Genomic DNA, 14,982 nt, shown 5'->3' on the forward strand with positions numbered 1-14,982 from the left:
CAAATTACTGATGTGTCTTCACATCAGTCACTAGGCAGTCTTCCTGTTACCGTAGTTTTTCATTCCATCATTTCTATGTGAGCTTTTTTTTTCTTTTCTTTTTTTTTTTTGCCGGTTATTTTTATTATTTTTTAAAATTATATTCTATGGCCAATGTGGGGCTTGAAATCACGACCCCAAGATCAAGAGTCGCATTCTCTAACAACTGAGCCAGCCAGGCACCTCAATGTTCTTTCTTTAAATTTCTTTTTTTAATTGAAGTATACTTGACATATAACATTATTTCCGGTATACAACATAATGATTTGATATTTGTATACTCTGTTGAAATGATCATTACAGTAAATTTATCATTCATCACCATACAGTTATTAAGTTTTTTTTCCACGTAGGATAATTTTAGGATTTACTCACTTGGCAACTTTCAAGTATGCCCTACAATATTATTGATCATAATCAGCAGGCTGTGCATTATATCCTCCTTATTTTATAATTGAAAGTTTGTATCTCTTGACCCTCTTCTCCCATTTTGCCTGCCTCCCAAATCCCCTCCCCTCTAGCAGCCACAGTTCTATTCTCTGTTATCTTTGAGTTTTATTTTTTAGATTCCACATATAAGTGGTATTTGTATTTTTCTGACTTATCACTTAGGATAATTCCCTCAAGGTCCATCCATGTTGTAAATGGCAAGCTTTTATTCTTCTTCATGGCCAAGCAGTATTCCATTGTATATATTATATATATGAATGACATCTTTATCCACTTATTCATCAATGGAAACTTAGGTTGTTTCCATATCTTGGCTGTTCTAAATGATGCTGCAATAAACATAGGGGCACATATATCTTTTTGAATCAGTGTTTTTGTTTTCTTTGGATAAATTACCTAGTAGTGGAATTGCTGAATTATATGATAGTTATATTTAAAAATTTTGGAGGAAACTTCATGCTGTTTTCCATACTGGCTGTACCACTTATATTCCCACCAACTGTGCACAAAGGTCCCCTTTTCTCCACATCCTTATTACCACTTTTTTTTTTTTTTAATACTAGCCATTCTAACATGTGTGAGATGGTATCTCATTGTGATTTTGATTTGTATTTCCTTGATAGTTAGTGATGTTGAGCATCTTTTCATGCATCTGTTGGCCATCTGTATGTCTTCTGTAGAAAAATGTCTATTCAGGAGCACCTGGTTGGCTCAATTGCTAGAGCATGCAACTCTTGACCTCAGGGTCCTGAGTCTAAGCCCCACGTTGGTGTAGCACTTGAAGAAAGAAAAGAAAAGGAAAAAAAAAAAGGGAAGAGAAAAGAAAAAAAGAGAAAAGAAAAGGGAAGGGAAGAAAAGAAAAGAGAAGAGAGAAGAGGAGAAGAGAAAAGGAAAGAAAAAAGAAAAAGAAAAAGATAGGAAGGAGAAAGGGAGGGAGGAAGTGGGGGAGGGAGGGAGGGAGGGAGGGAAGGAAAGTCTATTCAGGTCCTCTGCTCATTTTTTCTTTTTTTTTTTTTAAAGTAGGCGTTACACCCAACATGGAGATTGAGCTCACAACCCTGAGATCAAGACCTGAGCTGAGATCAAGAGTCAGATGCTTAACTGAGCCACCCAGGTGCCCCAGCTTGTTCATTTTTAAATTGGAGTTTGGGGATTTTTTTGGTGTTGAGTTATATATTAGCATTTATATATTTTGGATATTAATCCCTTGTTGGATATATGATTTGCAAATATTTTCTCACATTCAGTACATTGTCTTTTAATTTTGTTGATGGTTTCCTTTGCTATGCAGAAGCTTTTTAGCTTGATATAGTCCCATTACTTTATTTTGGCTTTTGTTGCCTGTTTTTGGATCAGATCCAAAAAAAATCATTGCTGAGATTGATGCAAAGGAGCTTATTGCCTATGTTTTCTTCTAGGAATTTTACAGTTTCAGGTCTTGCACTCAACTCTTTAATGCATTTTGAGTTAATTTTTTGTATATGGTGTAAGATAGTGGTCCAGTTTCATTCATTTGCATATGGCTGTTCAGTTTTCCCATGTAATTTGAAGAGACTGTTCTTCTTGTATTATATATCCTTCTTTCTCATAAACTAATTGACTGTATGTGTATGGGCTTATTTCTGGGGTTTCCATTCTCTTCTTTTGATCTATGTGTCTGGCTTTATGTCAGTGCCATATTGTTTTGATTACTACACTTTGTGATATAATTTGAAACCAGACTGTACGATGCCTCCAGCTTTGTCTTTCTTTCTCAACACTGGTTTGGCTAATGGAACCACAAAAAAGACTCCCAAGTATCCCCTGTGTGGGGTGCTCAACTTTATGATGAAGGTCCCAAAGGTTGGGGTGCTTGCTGTGGGGCATGAATCCTCAGTCCTCAGGGAGAAGCTCAGCCTTCATCAAACCCCTCCTGATTTTGGGTCGCTGCACTGGGATGGGCTTTTTGGTGAGACCATGTCTTTGCCTCTCCTACCAGTCTCAATGTGGCCCTTTAATCTTTTGTTCTGGAGTGCTACTTTTCAGGCCCTTTTCAGAGGGAATTGTTCCGGATGTAGCTATCGATTTGCTACATCTCTGGGAGGAAGCGAGTTCAGGACCTCATCACCATGGACTGCCCTTTCCCATTTGACTCTTCTGTAGCTTCTATATCTCTGCTGAATTTCCTTCTCTGTTTATTCATGTTCCCTACCTTTTCTGCTTTAGGTTAACATATTAATCATAATTATTCTAGATTTCCTATCTGGTCATTCCATCCATGTCATAGCTAAGTGTGGTTTTCCTGATTGCTTTGTCTCTTGATGGGGTTTTAAGTTTATATTTCATTTTTTGTACTTGCTTGCTGCACATAATGTATAGAACAGTAGATACTGAGGCAAATAGTATTTATTGGAAGTGACACTCCTTCTTTGCCAGGCCTATGAAGGGCTGAGTCAATGCCACTGGAACTGAGCTGGGTTTGTCTTTTGTTACTGCTATGTTTACTTTCCATGTCCTATGTTTTAAATTGTACTGGATTTTCCTTGTGATTCGGGTGGGAATTGGTTTTCTCATTGTTCTGCTTCTCCTTTAAGTCTTCTCTTTGAGTTTGTGCTTCAGAGAGGGTCTCTCCATGTTCTTGTCTCTTCCCCAACAGTAGACTTGTTGTTACTTGGTTCTTATTTGGTGGTTGCCAGGAGGCTAGGGAGAATGGAGAGGGGGCCAGAGGAGGGTTCTCAGCTTCAACCTTAGACTTTGGATTTCTTTTTTTTTTTTTTTTTTAAAGATTTTATTTATTTATTTGACAGAGAGGTCACAAGCAGGCAGAGAGGCAGGCAGAGAGAGAGGAGGAAGCAGGCTCCCTGCTGAGCAGAGAGCCCGATGCGGGGCTCGATCCCAGGACTCTGAGATCATGACCTGAGCCGAAGGCAGCGGCTTAACCCACTGAGCCACCCAGGAGCCCCAAGACTTTGGATTTCTGATCTCAGGGGTGTGGTTTTTCTTAGTGATTCTGTACCTCACCTTGAGGTAGACTGGGGCTATACTTGTAACTTTATAAGCACTGAATAAACTCATTTTACAGTACAGCCATTTAGTTCCCCAAACAAAAATTTCTTGTTGGGTTCCTTTTGAAGGCGTCCACTACAGGGAATGCTTTCTTCCTTTGAGGTGGATCTGCTCCACTTCAGATTAATTCATCTGATTATGACCCTTTCCAATCCAGTTTCAAGAGTAAAATGTTTCCCAGTATTTTTCAGATTGAGGGAGTGAAACCTGCAGCATGCTCTCAGCACAGCTAGAGAATCCTTATTCCCTCGTGATCATTCTTTTAAATTTCCACCAATGAAGTCTAAAGAGAAATTTTTAAAAAAACATTTAACTCAATTTCAGTCCAGGTTATCTGGATTTAAAAACTTCAGACCAGTAGTTCTCAAATTCTGAGAACTACTGGTCTGAAGTTTTTAAACTGTGCTGGGAGCATGCTGCATCATCATCTCTCGGAGGGTTTGTTGAAAACTGTTGGGTCTCATCTTCAGGTTCTGATTCATTGGGTCTGGGGTGGGGCCCAAGAATTTGCATGTCTCATAACTTCCCAGTTGATGCTGACACTGTTGGGTCTCAGGATGACAATTTAAACTCTGATAGAGATTTGCACATCTATTCCTATAAAGCTAGCCACTTAGGCCATGCAGGAAAAAATGGATGCATGTTTAGACATAGTAGAGTCCTACAGCATGCTGAGCAGTGCTAATGAGGCACTTCATGTAACGCAGGTAGCTTGGGCTTTATTTTTTTATTTTTTAAAGATTTTATTTATTTGACAGAGACAGACACAGCAAGAGAGGGAACACAAGCAGGGGGAGCAGAGAGGAAGAAGCAGACTTCCTGATGAGCAGGGACCTCGATCCCAGGCTCTGGGATCGTGACCTGAGCAGAAGACAGATGCTTATCAACTGAGCCACCCAGGCATCCCTAGCTTGGGCTTTTAAGGTAAGGAGGTAGTTGTGTTAGCTTTCCTGATTTAAGCTTGCGAGAAAGCTAGATTTTTAAGACATTTGCCACCCCCCCCCCACCCCAACCTGGAGTTTTAGGCTTTTTATCTCTCTAGCAAGTGGAGAAAATGTAAGGGCATTGGTTACCCTTTTCCTGACCAAATGTATGGGACTGTTGTCAAGTTGCTTTTCTCATGGAAAAAAAAATCCTTTTCTGTTTTGATTTTTTTTTTTTTAAGATTTTATTTGACAGAGAGAGATCACAAATAGGCAGAGAGGCAGGCAGAGAGAGGGGGAAGCAGGCTCCCCGCGGAGCAGAGAGCCCAATACGGGGCTCGATCCCAGGACCCTGGGATCATGACCTGAGCTGAAGTCAGAGCCTTTAACCCACTGAGCCACCCAGGCGCCCGTTTTGATTTCTTGGCAAACTGTATGTCATTTGTTTGCATGTGTCCTTTTCCTCAGCCCAGGTATGTGTTATGATTGGACATATGATCTCTTAAACTACCACTGGTGTTACTCAAGGTTTAGTATCTCTATAATCTCTTTTTAACTATTAATATAGTATACCTACATTTTGGTTTCTCACAAGGGACTTTACGTTCGAATTGTCTACTTTCATTCAGGAGATGGACAAATGATATTGTCCAGGTATGTAATGCCATCAATCTCCAAATACAGTCCCTCAACCAGCAGTATCAGCATCACCTGGTTAACTTGATAGAAATGCAAATTCACTGGTCCTGCTCAAGACTCTAAATACTGAATCAGAAGCAGGAATGGGGCTCAAGCTGGGTCTGAACAAGCTCACCAAGTGACTCTTATTTGAGAAACACTGTTGTAGAAGAATGATTAAGCTAACCATTCCTGGGATAGTCCTAGGACAAGAAAGATGGTGGATACTACACACTGGGATTAAAGTAATCTGATTCTTTTGGGAACATTTTAGCAATTATAGAATCATATCTTACAATCTAGATTTTGGTATCGAAAGCAGAAATGAGAACTGACCACCTGAACAGAAAGAAATATTACCACCAAAAAACAAATGAACAAACCCCACAAATGAGGACAATGCAATAGGTATACAGACCAATGGTAAAACCTATGAGAAAAATTCTTTTGAGAACTGACCTAAAATATTAATTTTGCCCAAAGAACTGATGTGCTTCTTTTATATAGTATTGACATTTATAATAATGTTTTTCCATTTCCAACTTCACTGCCAGGAGTCTTAGCAAATATCTTACATTTACTTAAGTTTCCCCTTAGGAGACCGAAGTCTAAGTTTTCTAGTATAATTATTCTAATTCAAAATTTATTATCTAATTTTTAAAATAAAAAATAGTATACAGGCTTGTACTATAAAGAGCAACAAGTTATTGTTAGGAAAAGAGCATAAATAAAGTAGTAAGTTTGTTGAAGCAAGTCTATCACTCAGGAGCAAGGCTAGTGTACAGTACAGAGCCAGTACATCTCTAAATGAAGTCCCTAATCTAGCTCTTGGTTGCCTCTCTGATCTCTCCTCCTCCTCTTGCTCACCTGGCTGGAACACTAGCCTGTAAGTCAGACATTTGAGAACATCTGCATCTCAGGGTCTTTGCTTTCCTTGCTCCCTGTGAAAACACTCTTCTCCCAGATACCAGTGGTTATTTTCCTCCTCTCCTTCTTCCAGTTTTGGCTCAAATGCTATCCTATTTTTGTTGTGTAAGATTTTATTTTTTAAAAAATATACCCAAGGTGGGGCTGGAACTTACAACCCTGAGACCAAGAATCATATATTCTACCGAATGAGCCAGCCAGGTGCCCCTCAAATATCTTCTCAGTGAAGCCTTCTCTAAGCAGCTCTCTGCTCCTTCATCCCCGGAAACTCTTATCCTGTTTTGTTTTGTTTTTCCATAGCTCTTATCTTCTATCACAGTGCATTTGCCTATTTTCAATCTTCCCACTAGTTGAATGTAACCTCCAAAGGCAAGGATTTTGTTGTTGCCTGCTTTGCTTCTAAGTGGGTGCCCACCACATAGGGCAGTGGCTGGCATGTAAGTGCTAACAAGAACTTGTTGAATGACTGAAAGTCTGCAGGAATCAGAATGTTGATATTTAGTAGCTTAAAAAAACTTAAATCTAGAAGTCAGCTGAGATTTCTTCTTCCACAAAGTGTGTATATCAGAATTTACTTGGGTTTACTTGTTCCTATTTTTTTTTAAAGATTTTATTTATTTATTTATTTATTTATTTATTTATTTATTTATTTGTTTGTTTGTTTAGAGAGGTCACAGGTAGGCAGAGAGGCAGGCAGAGTGGGGAAGCAGGCTCCCCACTGAGCAGAGAGCCCGATGCGGGCCTCGATCCCAGGACCCTGAGATCATGACCTGAGCCGAAGGCAGAAGCTTAACCACTGAGCCACCCAGGCGCCCTACTCATTCCTTTTTTAAAACATTCAGCAAACACTGACTATGTGCAAGGCACTAGGCTAAGTGCCAAGACAAAAATGAAAAAGACCCTGTTCTTTCAAGGGGTTCACATTAGAGCAAAATAAAAAAAAAAACCAGCTTAAATTTTTTTTGAACCACAAAACCAAGATAAGTACAGTGTGTGGTACACAGAAAACAGTAAAATTTAGCTGCCTTCCCTCTGGTTTTTCTACTGCTGATTACAGTAAAGCAAGTACTAGACAGATGTATAGTCTGGTATTGAGTAAGAATAAGAGACAGGACTATAAATTTCAGACAAAGGATAGATAAAGTAATACAGATCTTATGCAGAACATCATTATGTAACAAGGTTAGTCTGATCTGAAGGTTAATAAACAACCGAGGTGACCACAGGATATCTTATGAGAAGCACTATGCAAACTTTAAAAGAATCCAAAATTAGCGATGATCCTGACATTCCAACAACTATAAATCTTAAGGAAAACAAATATTGAGTAGCAGTTTTTTAAAAATTAATTTTTTTAATATGTTCAGTTAGCAATTCTTACAAGTATTAAAACATTTATTAGCCCATACTTACCACCTGCCTCTTCTATGGCAAATAAATTTTCATGTCATATATATAAATTCTGTCACTTTCCCCCATACCTCCTGCTTTGCTAACAGCAACTGCGATTCATAATGGATTAGATTTACACCACTAGAGCCAGTGTCCATGGAATCTGTTGGCACATATGTGGCATGGTTAGAGAGGTGTACCTTTTCCTTCTTTGCAATGGTCAAAAGAAGTCCTCTGAAATCCACCTCTTACATATCTTTCTTATTGACCCTAGAGTAAAAAATCAGCTGTTTATGGTAACTGGGTAAATTGTTCCAAAATTTTATTTTAATATATTCTAAGAAGAAACAATTAAAATTTTAAATACTACAATTTTCTCTGGGCCATAATCTCAGGGTCATGAAATTGAGTCCCATGTGGGGCTCTGGGCTCAGCAGGGAGTTGGCTTGAGGTTCTCTCCCTCTCTCTGCCCCTCCCCCCACTCTCTCTAAAATAAATGGATAGATCTTAAAAAAAATGTTACAAACTTTTCTGGAAATATGCTGACATTATCAAACAATCTTAACAAAAATAAATTACATTCCCAAGTAAATTAGTATTTTCAGAAAGTCACAAATTGTAATTTCTTCAAAGTAATAATAATTGCAATTTTGAGCATCTATCTACTGAACTCTACAAGTATTCAACGCACTTTATACAGATACATCATTAATCTGAAGAAATTGACCCCGGATGGTTAATTTGGCCAGTGCCACACAGTCATAAAGTGGTGACACGAAGGTTTACATGGAGATCTGAATGAATTCAAAACTCTTTTCTTGTCAAGTGTTTAAAAACATAGAATAAGTAACAAGTAAGAAAATCATGCTGTTGTCATGCTACTGTCTTAGGCTTATTTTGAGTACTTTCCTTTGGGGTGAGGTCATATCTGGGTTAATGTAAATACAATTTTCATGTTATATATTGACATCCCACAGATTTTCACTGGTGAGCAAAATATGCTGCTAAAACCATAGCACTATTAATATTGCCTATCTTACTTGGGAATAAAAAAGTTGGGAATTAAGCTCCACTCACCAACTAAAAATGTCTATTTTTTAAGAATGGAGTTCTTTCGCATGTGGGTATGTGAAAATATCTTTAAAAACTTGATGGTCTACCAGATACAGTTAGAATTTGCATCAGGGCATCAACTAGCTGCTTGAACATTAAAGCATTCATCTAAAAAAAAAAATCCCATTATAGGGTAGAATGGTTTAGTAATAACAGGTTCTAAGGAGATGAGAAATTTAGTGAGTATGGGGATGAGGATGTAGAATTAAAAAATGCAAAAAAAAAATATCAAGAAATGCTGTCCTTATTTTAAGCCGAGACATATGAAATAGGCTCGCAGGTAACTTCTACAATTTCATGCAAATAAAAAATCAAACTAAACTAACTGATAATAGCAGAAAAAGTCCTGGATTAAAAGATGGGAAAAACGATGATAACTACAATCAAGTTTGGGTAAGAGCTCTGCTTTGTATTAAGTTTGGAATGTTAAATCAGTTAATAATCTGTACATCTCAGGTTTCTCACCTATAAAATGGAGACAGACTTTATTTATGCAGCCTGTTGTACAGATCAAATGAGATATCCAACTGAAATGGTTTGTATCAAATCAGACCTGTAAGAAAAACAATGTGAGGAAGGGGAGAAGGTAATTTCTTCTTTTCTCTGCTACCAGTCTCCCAGACAGAAAAGCACAAAGTACAGGCCCTATTAACTGTATATTGTTCTGGACAAAATCTACTAATATTTATGATTCTTAAACATTTCCCCCTTCTTTTTCATTAGCCTTTTAAAATGAAAATCTAGTTAATTTTTGTAACCTGTATATTTATTGGGATTCAAGTATGACAAGTGGTGACAGGCTGGCTCAAAAAAGCCTACTTAAAATAAACTTTAAAACACTTATAAAAAAATTACGGTATTTAGAGAATTATTAATGTTACATTATAGAATCTTAAACTTCTGACTCCTATGTTTTTAAATTACTTTGTCATCTGGTCATTCTGAAGGCAAGGAACAGAAATATGACACTCTGTGTCACTTACCTCAGAGAAAGAGCAATCTGTTGTTTACACAGCACTTAACCCCAGAGAACCTTTCCAAAATCAAAGTCAAGAAATGTATTTAGTTAGAGATATGAGATAAATAGGAAAAACAATTTTATTCTTTACCAACAAATCCTTTTTGGACTGCACATTACACCTGTCATACATGCACACTCACAGAGCCCACATACCGTGTACGTGGACACCAGAGAAGATTGCTTATTAGTCAGCCTTCATCTTCACCGCCGAAGGTTTTCACTAATGGATAGTTAATAATTGTTAATGGGGTCTGCTCTGTATTCTGCTTAGCATAACAAAGTGAAGGACAAACCACAGGGCTATTATGTCCTGTGGGAAATATATGGTCCTAGGCTAGAGAGAATTTGGCCTTCTGGATTATTTGCTTCTTACGACAGCAGACTCAGACTCAGTGAGTGTGGACATTTACAGTCATGACTGTTTCACATTAGCCAGGAAAGACTAGGTAATAATAAACCTTTAAGCAAAAGAGTAAAGTAGCTTAATGGATTGGTGAGTATCTACTTTTTATATGAATACTCTCCAACACAGTTCGATAGCTGCTTTTCATTTGGCTTTGAATTACTGGATTGTGAAATTCTTTTATGGAGGACAAACAGCAGCAGTATCTTTCATTCTGTGAACACGAGTAGGGTAAAGTACTGGAAACAGAAAGTTAACAGAATTCAGTTCTTGTTGAATTTAGTTAAACATAGGCTTACTACACATCCTCTACCAAAGTTACCAAACTGAAAGTGCCATCTATGATAGTTACATAGTTATGGATGTGTCAGTAGATGGGGGATTGAACTTTGGACAAACTGAGGCTGAAGAATGAACTAATAGTTTATATTATATTATCTTTATATGTATTCCCAAGCCCATGTATGCAGCTAAGAAAAAAGCACGTTTAATTTAGAAACCACAAAATGTTTATGTAAATGAAATCTTGTGCTACAAATCTACTATCTTCAGACTCACTGTTATTATTTTTTACCCACTTATTATAAAAAAACTAGTTCTCAGATTCTGCATACAGATAGCTTTATGTAAAATATATAAACATTTGTCCAAATTGGTACACAGATTGCATAAATATGGCAATTAAGACTGCATTTACAGATGTGCATGTACAATGCTGTGCAAATTATCACAATATTACAATTTCAGAAATTATTCAAACTGGAATCCAAGTAAAGCAATTAGTGAAAAAATACCCATGCAGAATTTAAATATCTCAGAACAAATTTAAATGTCTTCAGTAAAAGGTCACACATTTAAAATAGTTTTATTCATTTTATTTGTATATGTCAAAATACATTTTTATTTCCAAAATAGTGGGTTTTGCAACTAGTTTCATGCAGAAACAAGGTCTGCTCAATACTACCAATAAAATCAATATAGCACAGTAGCTGTTCAGTTTTAGATACAAAGAATAAATAACCTAAATACAAAACACTAAAATATTAGAAACATGTATTTAATCATTCTTCACAGGCATCCAAACTTCACAAATATAATCCTTAGCATGCCTAACTGTTGTGCAACCAGAACATGTTGCAGTCACTCAAACTGATCAATTATCTGTATATTTTACGTCCACATAAGACCATGGAAATTCTCTATATTCAGACCCACCATTCATACAGTTCAAATATAACCAAAAATAAAATTCCCATAACTATCCTTGTACCTTTAAAAATCAAGAATCCTGAGCTTGGTAGTAAGAGCATAACCTTATATCTTCATAAAACCAATCAAGAGAAAGAGGACTCAAAATCCTGCTTACCAAAACACCCTATCCCAGCCCCAAAGTAATCTAAAATAGGCAGTAGAACACAATGACCTTTTAAAATGAAGGGGTACAAATTCACATTTAATATAGTATACAATACAATCCATAATACAATTAGCTACTATAAGCTTTATGATGTACAATTTATTCAAATGGCTGAACTGTTCAGTGGTTAAGGAGACAGTTATGTGCCAGAAAGATGTAATAGTTTTTTGCATGGTTTGATGAAAATATAAAAGCTATTTGTCCAAATAAAAGCCATCTTCACTATGTACTTGGTTCTGGGTTTTTTTTTTTTTCTTTCTTTCTTTCTTTTTTTTTTTTTTAAAAGGCCACTGAAATGTATAAAATGGTCTGAACATGATGGTGGTATCAAAGTCAATGCCTCTTCACATGGCAAAAACAGTGCATTTAACATTAACTCATGGGTTAAGTCTGCAAATGATTTCATAGCATTACTTTGGCTAGCACAACAGTTTTAGACAGCACTCAGATAAATATAGGTATGTGAAATGTGAAGCAATTATCTTATGCAACTTGAATTGTGGTTGAATACTATCAAATGAAAACTGGAAATAAAAGTAAAAGCACTTTACAGTAGAAAACTTTTGTAAAGATAGGGCTCCATATAATGTGCTACTTTTAAAATCTTTATATCACATTGTTAGCAAATTTTGTTTTAACACTATTATGGAGTAGCCTACTTTGCATTAACAGACATTTGAAATAAGGAAATTCTCAAGCATGCCATGTGGTGGTCTAAAAATCAAAACAATACACTTATTTATATATACAGCATTACTCAGTACCTGCTAAAATGAATGTGAAGATTACAGAATCTAACATCTTATACTACAATAATAAAAAACAGAAACAAAGAAGTGACCAATGAAGGCAGAAAACAGGACTTAAAAGAATCTAATCTCAATTGACTTTAAAGCATTCATGTAAGAAATAAATGCATATTGCACAAACAGTGAAAGCAAATGTTCCACCAAGCAGTTCAGTTTCAGGTGGAAGACAAAACAGCATGATCCTAATACATAACAATGGTATCCGAAGAATGAGTGTTCTTTTCTGTAAATGAGAAAGCTGTGAAAACATAGAAGAGTCTGCCACATGAAGAGTTAGAAGGAAAAAAATACAAACCCAAACTTAGATGTAAAGCAAAAAATTAAATATCGAAAAACTGGAAACTGTGGCACATCAAAAAATGTTGAATAACTGTCTTCTGTGAGAGCTGAAAGTTTTTGTTGACACAAAAGTATTTATGTACAACTAAGGCTTACTGGTTAAATATCTGAGGCATATCTGGCCTTGAACACTTTCCTTATATGCTGGAGCTGTAAACAAGTTTTCTCAGTCATTAAAAAAAAAAATCTTCTCAGCAGCTGCATTAACATGAAACAATGGTCTTGACACAAGAAAAAAAAAAAAACAAAACAAAACAGAAAATTAAACAAAATTCCTAGATAAGAGGGCATTTGGCAGGATATCCAAAAATGACAGTCTCCAAGGATTCTTCCCAGGCTTCCAGTGACTGTCAGTTATGGTCCACTGGGTTGCTAATATGTGCAATTCCATTATTTGCTGCTTTTTATTTGGAAAGTTTGCTTATAACTCTAATCAAGGCCCCATTTTCATCCTTTAGCCTCTGGTTGTCTGCTTTTAGGTCTGGTAACATCTGTGAGAAGAAAAATAAAAGGAAAAGTTTTACTTCAATAAGAAGATACAATGTTATTCTTAATAAATTTTATGTTTTCACCACAAGACACATGAACAAGCTTTGTCAGTTATATAAATTTCTAGTGGCTAGAACGTATATGAAAGAAAGAAAAAACGATTTGTGAAGCTAATTAGTTTAATAAATGATGGAATTAAAAGTTTATTCTCCCAAAGTTAACAACTGGAATGTACTAAATCACTTGCTATTATGACTCACAAGCACACCATATTAGAGCAGCCAAGAAAATGAAGCCTGTTTTTGTTAGGATGGGCTCTCAAAGGGAGTTCCTCTAAGACTTCCTGTCAGCACCTAAACCAAGGCCTTTTACTTTATTTACATCAGATCTCAATCCATAGTACTTACTACTATCCCACAAGGAAACCCGCCTATTTAGCAAAGTTCTGAGGAAGTTAGACTTGTTCTAAATTATTAAAATTCCTTAAAGGATTCACCTTTAATACCAAGTTTAAACAGGTAGTACAATGTGTGATCCAAGACAGATGCTCATTAAATTATAATAATTATTACTATTATTAGGAGAGTATAAGCCAAAGTAGTCAGTCTGTATTTACGAAAATATCTAAGCACTGAAAAAACCACCAGTATTTGGAAAAAAAAAAAAAACACATCTTCACATCCTCAAAGCAAATCTATTTTCTGTTTTACAGTCAAACTGAAGGAGGGGGTAGAAATGTTATCAGTAAACTGGATTTTCCACTAAGAATGAATTAAATCATATGTGATCTGCCAGATTTGCCAGGAAGTGGAACAGCTTATATTTTGGGCATTAAAACACACTTTCCAAGGTACTTAAAATACCTTTCCAATATCTCTCCTCAGTTATCAAAATGTACTTGGTTATAAAATTAGATAAAAGTATAACTTCTACTTGGCAAAATTACGTTAAGCAAAATCTTTTCATATGAAGAGTTTAACTTTATGTGGAACCAATCAATTCTTGTGTTCACAATATATCGGTATAAAATACAGTAAGTTTATGTATTAGGATACCTCTGTAATAAAGAACTGAGTAAATATTAACTAAAATGGTTCTGATTGAAAATGGTATTATTTTGAAAAATAGGTAAAGCATGCTTAATCTTCAGCTTCAATGTATTAATTATATGTCAAATGTTATACTGCTTATGTTCCATTTTCTTTCTAATAAAGAATTTTAAAATTATATTTAAATATTTATTCCCTAAAATATCTGTAGAGCCAAAAAAGTGCACAAGCCTTGCAAAAGTGCAGACAAGTCTTTGAATCCCTAAATCATTTCCTAAATTTATTGCAGTTTATCAGTTGGAATATATCATTAGTGACACTTTCTAACATTCTGAGAAGCCATGCATAATTAACAGTTATATGATAAGCTTCAGACACAATGGCATTAATTTGTAAAAGTGAGCTTAAGACACGCTTACTAATACAAAAACACCTGCCTGGCTCTACCAAGAAGAAATGATGAAACTATAAATTATAGGTTCACAGACTGCAGATGCCTACAGAACCCTGAGCGCTTGGCTACCACTCTTGTCAAGGCCCTATTCTCAGTCAGCAGTCGCTCATTTAACTCTCTCAGAGTTTGAATTTGCTTTATTTGATGCAGGTTCTGCAGGAATTAGAACATAAGAAATAGAAAATAAAAAGATAAGAAAATGGAAAAGAGTACAATAAAAACACAAAGAATCACAGATACTGAACATAAGAAGAAAAAAATTAAGAGTCTTGACTGTAAGGATATTCATTCCATGAGATTTGCAAAGGTAAATAGTGTAGTCCTAAAATTCCATAGCAAACAAAATACATAAAAATTTCCAAAAACTTTGTCTCCAAAACCATTCAATGATAATGTTTTAATAAGGAACCAAATTCAGTAATATAATAATTAAA

General features: G+C 35.9%; 1 protein-coding gene across 1 annotated transcript in view; it reads right to left on the bottom strand.

Moving 5' to 3' along the window:
• Nucleotides 1-10,851: 10,851 nt before the first annotated feature.
• PPP1R12A (protein phosphatase 1 regulatory subunit 12A) overlaps nucleotides 10,852-14,982 on the bottom strand; it is a 147,164-nt gene continuing 143,033 nt past the window's right edge. Inside the window, 1 exon segment of the mRNA XM_047739768.1 lies at nucleotides 10,852-13,047. Within this exon segment, the coding sequence (XP_047595724.1) occupies nucleotides 12,961-13,047 (87 nt within the window). The 3' untranslated portion in view covers nucleotides 10,852-12,960.

This window comes from Lutra lutra, chromosome 8, assembly GCF_902655055.1.
Source record: "Lutra lutra chromosome 8, mLutLut1.2, whole genome shotgun sequence".
NCBI classification, from domain to species: Eukaryota; Metazoa; Chordata; class Mammalia; order Carnivora; family Mustelidae; genus Lutra; species Lutra lutra.